The following is a 17,628-nucleotide window of genomic DNA, read 5'->3' as shown; positions in this document are numbered from 1 at the left end:
AGGCATGCTTCATTCCCCTCTCCAACCGATGTGGGACCTTACAATGCACCCCCCTAAGGGAGCCCAGCGCCCTCGTTGGCACATCGATCCGGGCTCCGGCTCTGATACCAAAATGTAACACCCTACCATACAGAATCTTATGCTTAAGTCATAATTCAGAGATTGCAAGGTATTATGACCTCTAAAAATAAAATTTAGTACGTATAATAGTGTGAAAAATGATTATAACTAGGAGCCTTTGAAGAAAAAGTGGTAAAACAAAATCGATAAACTAAAAAGCGCAACACTCCGATCGATAACATAACGTAACGGATAAAGGAACAAGCTAACACAAGCTTATATATATACAAAGGAGTATCAAAAACATGAATATCAAAACTCAAGATCCGGTTGCGAAGATAACCGATCCGAGCATAGAAGTATATACATAAATATGGAAAGCAAGGAACCCAAAGGAAATCCAAAGGGCGAAATACAAAACCTGCTCTCCAAAACAACCTCTAAGAGGAAACAACACAGTATGTATTATTTAGTGGAGATAAAGTATCTAAGAGAAAAACATAAAACTAAAATAAAGTCCCAAGAACCAAGGATCTTCGCTAATCCAGAAGTCTCCAGCGTGCCTCAGCGAGGAGCCTCACGTCCTGCATTTGAAAACCACAAAATCCGCTTGGGTGAGAACCGGAGGTTCTCAGTATGGTAACAGTACCCACATATCTAACATGTAATATCCTAGGAAAGCCGAAGGCAATCCTAGAACTTCCACCAGATAAATCAAGCTTATAAACAGACTAAACCATAAATGGAAACTGACCAAAGATCTTCAGTCTAACTAATACTTCCCTTTCCAAATCCTTTAGACCTTCCAACCACCAGCAGGAGTATAGTATAGCAAACACAGTTATATCAGACAAGAGATATACAAATAGGGAACAGATACAGCATTTAGACAATTAGCAAGTAATATACAGTCAATAATTAGGCAATTCCAAACAATTCACATAATATGCATATGATGTATGCATGTCCTAATTGCTGATGATATCATCTGTCGGTTATAAAGCCAACCCGACAAGTCCTGGTAGCTAACCATTGGACTGTCCCTCTGTCGTGCATCCCCAACTCGAGTTATACTCAACATAAATCATAATTCATATCCAACACCCTCACTGGTGTATATTCATAGGGGCGAGCTCATCTGGAACTTTCACAGTATTCGGCCACACTTACGACATAGGGTCAGCAGAGTATCGAGTCTCCACCAGGAGCACATGGTGGCTAGCCACTGCTTTCACCCAGGAAAACTCGTATCTCAGATAGTGGAAGTACAACAATTCACATTTCAAGCAATACGCATATATGCAATCATACTCAGCCATAAATCAATAATGGCTCCGCTGAAATTCAGCAATAACTCAGCCATCCGGCTCATAATTCAATCCATAGCCAGCCAATTCATTAACAAATACAACTCTTCGGCTCATGGCACATAAAGCACTTCCACCGCCATCCTCCGTATCTCATACAATCATCTTTGATCATCATTGATCATTAATTCTCCCCTTTCTTCATTCACAAGTTACCACATTCCCTAGCTCCTTTTCCATTGCTAAGCATATCATAATGATTTAAGACATAAGCGGTGAGATCGGAGGCTTAGAAGTATGAAATTTGGCTTTGAAAACTCAAAATCAACATTTGGGGTGAAAAAAGGGTCACCCGTGCGCGTCGCTCACGCGCACGCGTGGATGTAAGAAAAACCAAGGGACGCTTGCGCGTCAGCCACGCGTACGCGTGGATGCGTTTTGTGCCCCACGCACAAAACTCGCGCAAGTCCCGCACAACTCTCTGGAACTTGGCTGGGCACTTGAAATACCACATCGACGCGTACGCGTGGGCCATGCGTACACGTGGATAGTTAAACTTTGAAAACGACGTGTACGTGTCGGCCATGCGTACGCGTGGAGGTGTTTTCAAACAAAAATTTTACTAAGTTAAAAAGCTGCAGAATTTCACAGTTTCAAACCCCAATCTTCTGAGGGGCATAACTTCTCCGTTTCAAATCATTTTTCACCTATTCTTCGAATGGCATAAACATCCCGAATCCAATTTCATTTCTAAACAAGTTTGGTACAAATCGGGGATTCAGAGTCCAAGTTATGCTCCGTCAAAGTATGCCCAAAAACCACATTTTCATACAAACTACAAAGTGCCATTTTCAAAACAAACTAATTTCAACTCTTTCCAAAACCAACCAAAACATACCAAAATTCAACCTCAAGCCTCCTCAACTCTTACATTGACAATTTTACCAAATTCACAATCCACCAATCCACCATTTTAACCAATCCCAAACAAATGGCTCAATTTCAAATACCATATCATGTCATATATCTTTCCTCATCCCAATTTTCAACAACACCATTTTCAATTAACCATCATTACATATAATCAATATCACTATTACCATTAACATGGTTTCACCCACAATTCAACCTCAATCAATCATCAAGTATATATCAAACATGCATATCTCTCATGCATTATACCACCAAAATATCAATTTTCATAATCACATATATGACCATGCAATATATCTCAACTATTCAACAACACCAACAATTCAATTCCTATCTTAGGGCCTCTAGCCTAAGTTTTCAGACCACATTACATTTTAGATACAGGAAACCGAGACCTTACCTTAGCCGATTTCCCCGCTCAACCCGGAGCACTTTCAAATCACTATCCCACAAGCTCTCAAGGCTTGAACCCCTCCAAGAATAGATTTTTGCACACCAAAGCCCTTTTCCAAACTTTCCAAAATCTCAATCAAGCTTTAATATTCACATACACACTACCTAAGCCACAATTATCATATCCAAACACAACAACTCAATACCCAAACATCATAAACCAACAAATTTTACTAGGGTTGAGAATCTTACCACACTCAAAGATCAAGGAGGCAAGATTAATCTTCTCCTTCAAGAGATTTGGGTCCTATAACATCAAAGAGCCCAAAATCTCAACACTTTTCACCCAAAAATTCAAAATTAAGGGATGAATAACTAAGATAAAATCGTGGCTTACCTCAAGAATAAAGTAGTGGATTTGGTAGAGCTCTTCGCGGTGAACGCGTGGCCGCAAACGGTGCGGTAATCGGAGCTCCGAATCAAAAGTTATGGTGGTTTGAAGATCAAGCGAGGATAGAACTTTGGAGGAGTGTTCTTCCCCTCCCTTTTTCCTTTTTTCAGCGTGAATGAGAGTGTAGAGAGGAGAGAGAGTGGTTTTAGGTTTACATTAGGTTGGGCCAAGGGCCTACTATGGGTCCGGTTGGCTCGGTTTGACCCGTTCGGTCCAATCTTGGGCCAATTTCTACAAAATTGGTATCGAAATTCTCGTCTCAATCTCCTCTATCATATCAAGCCATAAAAATCAATTTTTGACTTTCTATAATAAATTCTCATTTATGGGTTAATTAGTCATTAATTAACCGGGTTTTACATTCTACCCACCTAATTGGGAATTTTACCCACAAATTCAAATTCAAATACCTGAGAATAAGTGCGGGTAGTCAACTCGCATCTCCGACTCAAGTTCCTAAGTGTGTTCCTCAACACCGCCTCGACTCCATGCCACTTTGACTAATGAAATCTCTTTTCCACGCAATCAGAGCCACTGGAAGCGTCAAATCTTCTTTTAACTGAACAGATTCAGGTTCTAACACATGGCTAGCATCAGGAGTATATTTTCGAAGTTGTGACACGTGAAATACGTCGTGCAGGTTCGAAAGGTGGGGTGGTAGAGCCATTCGATGCGCCACCGGTCCAACCCTCTCCAGGATCTGAAACGGACCAATGTACCGAGGATTCAGTTTCTTCACTTTAATTGCCCTACCTACTCCTGTGGTTATAGTAACTTTAAGGAAAACATGGTCTCCTTCCTCAAATTCCAAGGGCTTCCGCCTTTGATCGGCGTAACTCTTCTGACGACTCTGCGTAGTAAGCATCCTATCTCGGATTTTCTTGACTTGTTCAGTGGTCTCAACTATCATCTTAGGCCCCAACAGGCCTTTCTTCCCAGCTTCATACCAGCATAGTGGAGATTGGCATTTCCTTCTATATAAAGCCTCATACGGAGCCATTCTGATGCTTGCATGATAGCTATTATTGTACGCAAACTCCACTAGTGGCATATAACGATCCCAGCTTGTCGGCTGATCCAGAACACAAGCCCTCAACGTATCTTCTAAGGTTTGGATCGTCCTCTCGGATTGGTCATCTGTTTGAGGATGGTAAGCTGTGTTCAAGCTTAATCGGGTTTCGAAAGCCTTCTGAAATGCACCCCAAAACCTCGAAGTGAAACGAGGATCTCTATCAGAGATTATAGTAGCATGTACGCCATGAAGTCTCACAATCTCCTTTATGTATAACCGTGCTAGCTCCTCAAGGGTGTAAGTCATCCGAATGGGTAAAAAGTGAGCTGACTTCGTCAATCGGTCCACAATCACCCAGACAGCATCAAAACCAGCCCTAGTCCTTGGCAATCCCGACACAAAGTCCATCGCAATGCTTTCTCACTTCCATTGCGGAACCTCTAAAGGTTGCAGCATCCCCGAAGATCTCTGGTGTTCGATCTTTACCTTCTGACAGGTTAAACACTGTGAAACATATTCCGCCACGTCATTCTTCATACCTGGCCACCAAAACATCGTCTTTAAATCATGGTACATCTTAGTACTCCCGGGTGAATAGAGAACCCGCTTTTGTGTGCTTCCTTTAAGATATCTTGCTGCAAAGTGCCAACATCTGGCACAATGATCCTACCCTTGAATCTCCATAACCCATCTTGATCCTCTGACACTCGCCACTATTTTCCTTGCTCAATAGCTGGTAACACCTTCGGTAACACGTCATCGTTTTCATGAGCCTTTAGGAGTTCGGATTTAAAATCACTGGAGATCTGTAATCGACTCAAACACAGAGTTCCAGACACTTCTTGAACACCAATTTTCAGACTCTCAAATTCTTTGAGCAACTCCTCTTCTCGAAGCATCATTCAAGCAGCATACAATGACTTTTGACTTAACGCATCCGCCACTACATTCGCCTTCCCCGGATGGTAATTCAACTCAAAGTCGTAGTCCTTCAATAATTCCATCCACCTCTTCTGTCTCATATTAAGCTCTTTCTGATCAAAGAGATACTTCAAGCTCTTGTGATCAGAGAAAACTTGGAACTTAACCCCATAGAGGTAATGCCTCCACACCTTTAGCACAAACACAACCGTCGCAAGTTTCAAATCGTGCGTAGGATAATTAACTTCATGAAGTCTCAACTGGCGTGAGGCATACGCCACCACACTACGATGCTGCATCAGCACGCACCCTAAATCCTTCAGTGAGGCATCACAGTACACCTCAAATGATTCATTTGGCTCAGATAACACTAACACAGGCGCGGTGGTCAACTTTTGCTTCAACGCCTGAAAGCTCTCATCACACTCAGGAGTCCAAACAAATGGCGCGTCCTTGCGGATTAATCTTGTCAATGGCAAAGCTATCTGCGACAAGCCTTTGATAAATCTTCGGTAATAGTCAGCTAAGCCCAAAAAACTTCTTATCTCAGTTACAGAGGTTGGTCGCCTCTAATCTATTACCGCCTCCACCTTAGATGGGTCTACTGCTATCCCCTACTTACTCACCACTTGACCCAGAAACTTCACCTCACTCTTCCAAAATTCACATTTGGACAGTTTCACATAGAGCTTCTTTTCCTTTAGTATATGCAACACGGTCTTCAAGTGTTCTGCATGCTCTTCTTCAGTCTTGGAGTAAATTAGTATGTCATCAATGAAGACAACAACAAATTTATCCAGAAACAGACGGAAAACTCTGTTCATATAATCTATAAACATTGCAGGAGCGTTTGTCAGCCCAAAAGACATTATAGTGTACTCGTAATGACCATAACGAGTCCTGAATACGGTCTTAGGGATATCCTCAGCCCTCACCCTTATCTGGTGATAATCGAATCGCAAATCGATCTTGGAGAAAATCCCAACTCCTTGTAACTGTTCCATAAGATCATCAATCCTCGGCAGTGGATACTTATTCTTTATTGTGACCTTGTTTAGCTGCCTGTAATCCACACAAAGTCGCATACTCCCGTCTTTCTTCTTTACCAGTAACACTGGTGCACCCCATGGGGAAACACTTGGTCGGATAAAGTTCTTACCCAACAGATTCTATAACTGAGACTTTAGCTTGGCCATCTCTAGCGGTGACATCCTATAAGGAGCACTCGAGATTGGTCCAGCCCCAGGCACTAACTCAATAGCGAACTCAACCTCTCGGTTAGGTGGAAATTCATCAATGTCGTCGGAAAACACTTTCGGAAACTCACACACCACCGGAATTTGCTCCAACCTTTGATCATCACCCGAAACACCTGCGGTCAACAACATAATACCCTGACATTTGGTCCCGGAACAATTCACCATCATAGAATTCAAGTAATAACTATTCACTACAACCGGTCCTTCTGTATCTTCAGTCATAAAAACCACTGACTTTGTAGAACAATTGAGTAGGACAGGGTTCTCAGATAACCAGTCAAGTCCCAAGATAAGATCAAGACCGATCATCGGCAAGCAGATTAGATTGTGAACAAAATCACGTTGCTTGAACCTAAATGAAACTTTCGGACATCCTAGCCTAGTTACCATGGCTTCATGGGTAGAATTATACAACTTTAGGTCATAACCTAAAACTACAATATTCAAGCCTAACTCATTAGCTTTTTCGAATACAATGAATGAATGAGTTGCTCCCGAATCAAATAAAGCATTTAAAGTTTGACCAGTCATTTTACAGTTACCTCGGATAAGTGTCTCGGATCCCTCGGCACCTATAGCTGAGGTGGTGAACACTCGACCAGTCTATTGTGCTTTCCCTGCACCTTACTTCTGCTTCTCCAGACAGTTGGCGGCTTTATGCCCCGCCTTTCCACAATTGTAGCACAAGCCTCATCCAGCCTTGCATGGGACTCCCGAATGGTGACTTGCGCACGTAGCACAAGCTTGCTCATTCTGAGGCTATTTTCCAAACCTCTTCCCTTGGGAGTTGTTGTTGTTGGGCCTCCTGAAACCATTCTGTCCTTGATTCTGGTGTGATCCAGAACCTCCCCGCTTGAAAGGCGGACCTCTAGGTGCAAAGTTCTTCCCTCGGTTCTGTGGGAATGATCCCTTGTGACTCCCTCTCTCAGCAGCTGCCTTCTTCACACACTCTTCAATAACCCTACACTTGTTCACTAATTCAGAGAAAGTTCTGATCTCCATTGGTCCCACTGAGCTGAAGATATCGCTCCGAAGTCCTCCTTCATGCTTAATGCATTTTCATTCCTCAAACTTGTCAGTATACTCAGATACGGACATAGTACCCTGCTTCAGCTGCAGTAACTCGAGTTCCTTGGCCGTCCTGGCAGAAGTTGGGAAATACTTCTTATAGAACTCCTCTTGGAAGGCACCCCAGGTGATAAGGTCATCACTCTGCTGTAGGAGACGTCAGACTCCTTGCCACCAATGTGATGCTTCCCCAGTGAGCAAATAGGTAGCAAACTCAATACACTGCCCTTCAGGTACCATCTGCGCTTGCAGTGCTCGCTCCATAGCCTGAAACCAAGTATCGGCTTCAGTCGGGCTAGTGGTTCCCTTAAACTTAGGTGGATTGACCTTCAAGAAGGTTGCCAATGTCATTGTGCCCTGAGCTCCACCTCCGTCATTACCATGGTTGTTCATCTGTTGCCCAAGAACCTCAGCAGTGGCCTGCATAGCAGCAGCCATGTTCTCCAACGCCGTCATAAAATTCACTGGGTCATTTGGGTTGATACCCGGCCCCCGAGCATTAGTACGACCTCGACCGCGTCCACGAGACGCCATCTGATTTCTATACACACCAAACAATCGATATTAAGTTGATCAGTCTCAATATTGGAAGTTTAGTGCTTCAAAGTCCCAAATGCATACTTATGAACGTTTATGCCAGTTATATCAAGTAGATATCCTAATAGCACATAACACACATACAGAGAATGCACAGAAGCATAGTCAGTCCGTCCCTCAGGCTCTACAGGAACGAACTGCTCTGATACCAAAATGTAACACCCTGACCACCCGTTAGCACTATATTGTCCGCTTTGGCACACAATGCCTCACGATTTTTCCTTTGACGATAGGGATGATAGCCGAAGCCCCCCACACTCACTCGTCAAAACGCGTCATGCTAGGGAGAGGTATCCACACCCTTATAAGGCATACTTCGTTCCCCTCCCCAACCGATGTGGGACCTTACATCTGTAATCTATTGTTTGTGTTAAAATGTAGCTTTCTTTGGATTGAAAATTGAATTCAAGCATGTGTGATCCTCTTATTTGTGGATGTTGTTTTTTTATGTTGAAAATTAAATTCTAGCTTTCTTTGTTATTTATCTTCCATGAGCAATTAAGATATGATTGGTTATATGGTTAGAGTTGTACACTTCAACTTATGCCTTCTATAAAAGAGTAGTTAGTCTCTTTATGATTAAATTTTGGGAATTGGAAGCAATAATGAAAAACTAGAAGCTTTTATTGATATGAATTCATAGTTTAGACTTTAGTTGCATTAGTTCTCTTTGTTTTTTATTTGCCTTTTATGATTTGACTTTATGTTCTCTTATGATCTTTGTTTTTTATTTGCCTTTTATGATTTGACTTTATGTTCTCTTATGATTTGACTTTATGTTCTCTGAAAAACTAGAAGCTTTTATTAATTTTTCGAGTATTTCTTTCAGAATAAATGGATGTTATGCCGTATGAATGTGAATTATATGTGCCATTTGGAACTTGGTTGTTGCCTAAAGAGTCCGACTCTCCATTTTGATATGAAGATAAGTGGTTCAGGTTGATGATTATGTTTTATAGTTCTGGAATATAGTTGGTGCTCGATTACATAAGTTACTAACCTTTAAATTTAATTTCCTTATCTGTATTAGCAGATCATATGTTGGGAGGGGCAACTGAATCAAATAGATCAAGGCATCCTAATCCATATGAAGACCCTGTGGTGCCCTCTGATGCTGAGTCTGACCAAAATAATAACTAACTGATTTGTTTTAAAATGTTTCTTAAATCCTTTAGTCAAATTTTTTGCTTTTTGTATAGGTGACTGTGAAGCTGTTAATATTTTTTTGAAATTAGATGCCTAAAGTATGATAACTACAATGTATAGTGGTGTTGCTTACAAGTCTTTTATTCAAGCATGCTATTTGCTCGTGTATTATTACCCTCGGAATATGACATAATATAGTGGTGTTGCTTACAAGTCTTTTATTCAGACATATTGTTTGCTCGTGTATTATCAACCTTGGAATATGACATAATATTCTTCTCAAATTTGAAGTTTATTGTTTAGTTTCAAGAGCTGCGAACTTTGGGTTGTAGTTAATTATGTTCAGATCATATGACAAATAATTATTTATTTCTTTTTTATTTTCGTAGTCTTGATCTAAAGTTGGTCCTCTTTACTAAAGGTGCGGACTTGTATTCAAAGATTAGATTAGGGTGCGCCAAAACAAATTTAAATCTTATCTGATTTTAAGTAGTTATGAAATTAATGACACATTCAATCAAGTTTTAAATAAAAGACACATCCATCACAGACACAGCCAAAAAAGTTTGAAACACAAGACACAACTATTAAGGACACATCTAAACATTAAAGCCAAAAAAGTTTGAAACACAAGACACAACTATTAAGGACACATCTAAACATTAAAGGCATATCCAAACATTAATCGGTTAAAATAAAACAAGTGTTTAACAAATGTAAAAAGACATATCAATGTCTTAATAGAGGAGACACATTCACACTTAAAAAAATTTTACAAGAGTCTCAATAGAGACACACACTAATAAGTCCAACAAGAAAAAAAAATCGGGTCATAACCAAAGAAAGTCCACAAGTCTTGACAAGTAATTTTGAAGTTCTAAACAGAGGATGCCTCCATTAAAAAGACATTTAAATAAGTTTTAAACAAAAGACACATCCATTAAAAACTCTTTCAACAGAAGACACATTCATTAAAGACACATCTAAACAATATTTAAACAAAAAACTCTTTCAACAGAAGACACATTCATTAAAGACACATCTAAACAATATTTAAACAGAAGACATATCTATTAAAAACACATCTAAAAATTAACCGGCTAAATAAAACAAGTGTTCAACAAAAGCACATCTGAATAAGCACTCCTTAACATATAAAAAGAATTAGATATGTACATCGGGTATGATTCTGTAAGTTCTAAAGACAAAGTTCCACATGTTTAATTAAGAACTTGTAACATTTTGAATCTTTGAATTAATTATTATAAAAAAATTTACAGTATTATTCTGTAACTTTATTTGTTACTAAATTCAAAGTACATCAAACAAAGCAAACACCATTGAGGTTAATTAAAAACAAAAATATAAATGTCATAAAATTATTTTTAAAAAAAAAATTAAATTAATACAAAAAATACATAAATGATTGTCTTCATTTTTAACAACTTCTCCTTATATGCTAATTAATCAAACAAAACATCTTAAAAAATTATAATAGAATAATTTAACTAAAAATAATGGCTCTACCAAACTAGTACCATTTCTACCTAAATGAATTCAAAGGACACAAGGGAATGTTATGACATTCTACTTCTCGTTTCAAAGAACATAAGTTGGCTTTCAACAAATTTTTTGAGCATCTCATCATTTGTAAGATCAAGTGAGACAAGAGTCCTATCAAAGAATTCTCTATACTGCACAATTTTTTGTTTCTTCTTCGTCTATGCATCTCCCAAAAAATTGGAACAAGCTTCTCTTAGGAATTTATGTCAAGCACCATGTGATCAATCATTTACAAGTTCTTACTTTGCCCCTAAATCAACAACAGAAGAAATTCACCATGGTTATAAACAAAGACTAGCCATTCATGACTAATTCAACATCTCATCATAAGCATATAGAACGTATAAGCATACTCTGCAAGTGGATCAATTAGGTAGATATTAGCAATAAAGCTTTCCAAAACAAATAACATGAACCTTAATTCAAATTGACACATCCCAATAGTCTAAACTAAGCTGCTAAATACTTGTCATGATTCATGGTAGTCATTACTTCCCCTTGAATGGTGATATCAATTATCGATTCTCTTGAATCAATGACCCCAATATACACTACACTAAAAACTTATGCACCAAATAATAAAGCCTCATTTTTTTTGTTATTATCTGAATTCTAAATGCAAATGCTACTACACAATTCTAAGTTCTAACACCTAGATAATGACAGATTTTAGCTTGTAACTAGCTTTTGTGTTTACCAATTAAGAGTATGGACTATGAAAATAGAAAAGTCTACATATGTGGTGATCAATTTGAATAATACCCAAAAATCTTCCAAAGAACTTACCCGAGGCAATGTAACCATATGATCCAGCAACCTTGGACATGTCACCAGCACCAGCACCAGCACCTCCCTCGCCAGCCTCACGCTGCAAGATCTTATTAAGCCCAAAATCCGCATCATGAGGCCTAAACTCATGATCAAGCAATATGTTATTGCTCTTCACATCCTTATGAACTATAGCAGGCACACAATTGATCTAAAAATCATCTTGATGGAAAAGTTTAAAAATTAGTTATAGTTATTTTTATTGTTCGTTATACATCAATCCTTCATAGACATCTACATACATCTAGGTTTGTGTGTCCTTAAGATCCATATATCATTACACGCACAAATTAACTTGTTTATCCTTCACCTAAAGAAGGAAATTAAAAAATATATATATAAAAATATGTTTACTGTGTAACTTATTAAGTTGGTGTCGTGAATATAACTACTTTCTATTTGCAGATCCACTTCTTTTCAAGGTAGATTAATGAAGCATAATCTTGATTCAGAAGTTGTGGGTGCTCATATATCAATTCTCCTAAAATTACATAAAATTAGCATTCACAAAATCAAAAATCTTGTATGAAAGTGAAACCCTGTGACATGCACCTAAGATAAAGCAGGAACAATCTCTGTTTATCACAATCATGAATTACCACTAACCTATGAACGCGACGACGGCGGCGGAGGAGGGACACCCTGCGGGACGCGTCTCGGAGGCGAGGTTGGGAGTGTCGCTGGCAATGGCTGTGCAGGGCGAACAGCAGCGGCGCTTGCTAGTGCTTCGACGATGCAGGGAGACTTCCACCGCGGATGGATGCGTCTTCAAAGGGAGGCCGACGGCGACATACAGGGGGCGGCGGCGCTGGGGCGACTGCGAGGAGCAACTCGCGAGGATCGCTGGCTGGCGTTCCGGCGGCGTTGACTACCGTTGACGGCAGCGACCGTCGACGATTCCACTGAAGAGGGTTTGCGCGACGGTGAGCTTGAAGGTGGGAGTTGGGGGATATAGCTGCACGGTAAAATAATTGGAAAATTAGGTTTACAATAGTAAAGGAGTGACATTAGGATTATCCCAGATTAATTGATGTGGCTTTATAAATAAAATGGACTTTGGGTTCAGCCCAATAAAAATTGGCAAGAGTGACTATTCACTCGATAATAAGTCTAGAAATTTTTACAAATATATAACGCAATTAATAATAACATAGGCATAATTATGTATGGTACAATTTATTAAGAGAAAGGATAGGAAGCTAATGGTCTAAGCATATAATGTATATAATGGATATTTAAGAAGTATTAGAGATATGACTATTAGTGTTACATTGTTCTGTCAGGTTATGTTTTTAGAATGAGTGGTTAGAGTTTTATATTCGAAAAGTCAAAAGTTCGATCCTTGATGAACCCAAAATCAGTGTATGCTTAGATCATTCGCTCCTAGCACTACCCAAACTATTAATCTACCTACTTATAAATCGTACTAATATTCAGATAGATACAACTAATTAAGGATAATTTATTAAAGTAACTTGCATTGTGGCTTACACAAGATTTATTCATACATAGATAGATCATTAACGTGAAGATTAGTCAAGTAACTAACAAAGGGAATCCACGAAGAACACGATAGAAGTTGAAAATGGCGAATATAAAGACAGCAATGCCAACAAAGGTAGAGCTACATCTCCAAAGATCACGAAAGTAAACCCTCCTGAGTGTCCCCATTGTCCACTTCCAATTGCTGTTATAATGTTCATTCAATTCACCCATTAACTTATGGTAACATGTCTTATTCGTCACAACATGCATGCAAAGACTATTAACCAAAGTTGCTACTTCATTATCACTTCCAAGTTCATGCACAATAGCCTCCTTCTCAACCAGCAACTCTGCATCATCTTTGGTGTGAATCAGAGAATCCACCAAGGAAACATAGTTGCATATGTAAGGCTCCTCAGGGTAGTGGCACTGCTCGAACACAATCAGGTTCCGAAGAACACATTCGGTTCTGTGGTCTATTCTCAACTCCGGGAACTGAATTCGAGCCTTGAAGAACTTAGACCATGGAAATGGACAGCAGCCAAAGCAGAGTAGGTAGCCGTAGAAGGGCCTCGTCTCGAACCTGATGTCGAGAAGGCTTCTGTGTCGAACCTTCTCGAAGCTTACCCCGGCCTGGTTCAACTTGCTTGCTGTTCTTATGAAACAGCAATCTTGATGAAGATCCTTCTTCTTCTTCTTCTTATTGTTATTATTATTATTAGGGTTTTGGTTATTATCATCTTCCAAATACTTCAGATCCTTCGGGTTGGGAACGTAAGCGCGCCGGATCAGATCAGTGAAATGCAGAATCTGGTGGCGGTCGAGGTTTTTGGAATTCTCTGTTAGTTCGGAACAAGGGTCCCACGATCGAAAGTACTTTTTCGCGAGATCAAGAAAGGTTGCGTGTTTCTTGAAATCGACAGCAATCGTTTTATAGAGCCTCTCAAGAACATACATTGGGATTTGATTCTCGAGAAGTAACAGATCCTTCTGAATGCTTTTGCTGAGACACGGTCGAGTTGTTATGTAATAATCTTCTTTGTTTATGTGACTCTTGCACTTGCAGTGGTAGTCATCCTCTTCTCTCAAGAACAGCTCCATGATGAAAACAGAGTCCAACCACATCATCTCTACAAACCTGTCGTTGTTGTTGAAAGAGTCGGGTAGTTGTGATTTTTGGTAACAAGATCTTATGTTTTTCTCTTCTGATTTGAGGAAGGCTTTGTATTCTTCTAGAAGATGATCTTTCTCGAGGAAGACTAGGTGGTCGCGAAAGGAAACGAAGTAGCGGGTTTTGAGTTCTTGCATGTCCTTGAATTGTTTTCTGTCATGGTGAAGAGGACCAATGGAGATCAAGAGAGGAGTATAGGCTTCTCTTTTCACAGTGAAGAGACTCTTAGGAACCTTGTAGATGAATGGACGAGAAGCAGGACATTGTAAAGGATCAAACTTTTCTGATGTGATCTCAATAATTCTGTGCTCCAGTTCCGTACCATTCCCTACACAACATGCCATTTTCTTTTGCTCTGCTACTACCTCAACATGCCAAATTTACCATCAAAAGCATATTCTATTCATAATTAACATTTTAATTGCAATTGAGTTTTTTAAAAGGAGTTAGAATTATCACTAATTATATAATTATTTGATTCAATCTAACACTAATTCAGTGATTCAACAATTTCACTGTATTCATGTATACATACATTTTTGTTTTCTTTTAAATTAAAAAAAAATAGAAGATAAATTTCTCTTCTAAAATAATGATAAAACAATTGACCTCTTCTTCTATATATGCATATAGTTAGAGATGAGAGGGAAGGAAATAGAAGTAAGAGAAGACTTTTGCTAACAAATAGAAGTGCAAAACACATAGCTGACTGTCACAACTTAGAAGGCTGGCGGTAGGGGTGCACAAGACCCGGTCCGGCCCGAAGACCTGGACCGGGCCCAATGACTTCGGGGCTAATTTAGCCCGATTTTGTTATGACCCGGTCAGATCCGAGGTTTCAATAGATGGTCCCGGTTATTTATTAAATCGGATTCGGGCCAAGCCTCGGGTCACCCGGTCCCGACCCGTTGGACCCGTATAGTTGTTTGTTACTTAATATTTTGTTGTTATTGGTTGGTATGACACTATAAATTAATATTATTATGTTAATCTTGTGTTGGTTGTTAACTTTGTTTTAATTGTCTTTTGAACTTTGAATGTTTAATGTGTAATTGATATAATTATTATTATGAAACTTTAAATTATTATTGTTAGATTCTAAATTATTATTACGTGAATGTTGTAATGTTATGGAATAATTATTTTCCAAAATTTAGAAGTTCAAAAGATGTAGAATCTAATTTTTTGTGATGTCGTGATAAAGTTGATCAAGACCCGGGCTTCACCCGGTCTAGACCCGGCTTAAGTGTGGCCCGAAAGTAACACGATTCATCGGGTTTAGGGTCGGGTAAGGATCTCATAAATAGACCCGGTCACTATTTAGGGTCGGGTTCGGGTCACAGCGAACCCAGCTTCACCCGGCCCCATGTGCACCCCTAACTGACGGCTCCAACTGGACTGCTTAAACCACAACACGCAAGATCTAATATAATAAATTAATAATACATAATACGTAGTTATAATTAACCTCATATTATCCTCTATATATATATATCTTAGATACAGTTAATTTTGTATAAAATTGATAGTTAAAAATTGTTAAATAATAATTTAGTTAAATCTATTAAATTATTTAACGATTTTTAACTATTAATTTTATATGAAATTAACTATACCCGAATTTTTACTTCAATATATTCACATGACAAAAAAAAAAGTAAACAAGTACACATATATTATACTGCTAACTATGACTCCAAGCTAAGAAAATAATGAACAACCTGATGAAAGCTAATTTGGTTTGGTCAACAAGCTAAGCAAATTCTCAGTCGCACGTTGCTACTTCTATCTCAAGCTCTCTCAGCTTAATTTCTGCTTTGTACAAGGACCACATATAAGAAGAATATGTCTTATTGTCTTATACAAGTAGTGTGCTATTATATATTTTAAATGAAACATAGAAAATAACATATATTAAGAAATGAAATAAAAAAGTGGCAGTATTTAGATCGATGAGAAGAACGAAGCAGAATAATCAAATGCAAAAAAAGAAAAAAATCGCATAAAGCAAAAATAAAGAAAGGATATTACCCTTTATATATAGGAAGAGGGGTGAGTGTCCTCCAAGAGCAAGAGTTGCCTACATGATAATTTTGCTCCACGGAGAGAATAATAATTGAAGTAAAAGGAAGAATTTTGTATGTGCTTTTTAGTTGAGCGAGGTTGCCACTATATTTATATATATATACACCCGTTTTGTTATATTTAACTAAGCCCTAATAATTAGCTTACAATAGCACCTTAATACTCTGATCTACTACTATACAAGATATTTATCTATATGTATGGAGTGTGTTCATATATATTATATTTTATAATTATAAAGGGCTCATCAAATTCTTAATAATGTAGACCTTATTCGTTAGCTATAATGCAGATAGAGGCTAAAAAATTTTGATATGGGAGTAAAATAAGTGATATATTTTAACATGGTAATTTTTGGTGTTTTTTAAAATTATGGGAGTACACAAATCGGACCCTCCGATTTGTGTTTAAAAAGTGAAAAAAATTCAGAGTACACAAATCGGAGGGTTCGATTTGTGTTAAAACAATTTGAAAAAATTCAGAGTACATAAATCGGACCATGCGAGTTGTTTGATTTTAAAATTTTGCTTAAGAAATCGCATGGTCCGACTTGTGGTTGAGCAAATATGAATTTCCGAAACTAGAAAACGGACCCTCCGAATTGTTTGTTGTTATCAATTTTTTCATGAAATGGAATATACAACGCAACTCAGACCTTCCGAGTTGTTCCACTTACCCCACATGGCTGTAAAGCACCTGTATTCTCCATGTTCGAGTTCAACACTACTTTTACTTTCATAATCAAATTAAAAAACCGCAGATAGACAGCATTGATCAATAAAATTTATGACCAGAACCTACTAATATGACCCACAGGTGCAAAAATAAATAAAATGGGGACAATGAGGTCACAAAGAAACGCAATAGCCATGAGGTCATATACTACCAACAATGCGTTTAAATCTACGAAGAACGGACTATTTTTCATTTTTGGTGTCTGCGTATCCTACATATTTTGAATACATCACTATATTTGTTTGATACGTATTTTTTCTGCGTCTAATCATATTTTAATAAAAAATAAAATAAAATAAATACGTTTGGACATATTTAAATATCATCACGTGTTAATATATTTAATTTTATTTTTAATATATATTTTTTTTGAGATGAGTTTAAAAATAATATTATTATTAAGAATTCAAACAAAAAAAATTTAAATACTTTATATCATAAAAACAAGTTATTAAAAATAATTAAAAAATTAATTTATATTTTAATACCAATAAAATATTAAAATATTATTACAATTTATCTAAAAAATATTTTATATTTTACATATATACCGTATCTCTGTATCTTATAAAAATTTTAAATTCGCGTGTCTACGTATTTCATATCGTATCGTG

General features: G+C 38.0%; 1 protein-coding gene across 14 annotated transcripts; it reads right to left on the bottom strand.

Moving 5' to 3' along the window:
• Nucleotides 1-10,544: 10,544 nt before the first annotated feature.
• Nucleotides 10,545-16,450, bottom strand: LOC107624801 (UPF0481 protein At3g47200-like). Of its 14 annotated transcripts, XR_015905283.1 has the most exons (5): nt 16,226-16,382; nt 15,916-16,006; nt 12,145-12,493; nt 11,497-11,618; nt 10,545-10,960 (listed from the first exon to the last, which is right to left on the bottom strand). XR_015905283.1 is itself a non-coding variant. In XM_088505382.1 (3 exons), the coding sequence occupies exon 3, from the start codon at nt 14,536-14,538 to the stop codon at nt 13,075-13,077; it is 1,464 nt and encodes a 487-aa protein (XP_088361508.1). In that variant the 5' UTR covers nt 14,539-14,559; nt 15,916-16,068; nt 16,226-16,396; the 3' UTR covers nt 12,953-13,074. The 14 variants fall into 14 exon arrangements, 10 of the variants coding, with proteins under 10 accessions (XP_088361508.1, XP_088361507.1, XP_088361504.1 ...); XR_015905284.1 differs by lacking the exon at nt 15,916-16,006 and having other exon boundaries at nt 16,226-16,371; XR_015905281.1 differs by lacking the exon at nt 16,226-16,382 and having other exon boundaries at nt 13,030-16,210.
• Nucleotides 16,451-17,628: the final 1,178 nt, after the last annotated feature.

This window comes from Arachis ipaensis, chromosome B2, assembly GCF_059453495.1.
Source record: "Arachis ipaensis isolate K30076 ecotype BB chromosome B2, ASM5945349v1, whole genome shotgun sequence".
Classification (NCBI taxonomy): Eukaryota; Viridiplantae; Streptophyta; class Magnoliopsida; order Fabales; family Fabaceae; genus Arachis; species Arachis ipaensis.
This window is presented reverse-complemented; position numbering and strand designations above follow the sequence as displayed.

What these genes read in the sequence shown, in the direction of transcription:
- LOC107624801 (XM_088505376.1), bottom strand. Translation starts at nt 14,538, where the DNA reads ATGGCATGTTGTGTAGGGAATGGTACGGAACTGGAGCACAGAATTATT.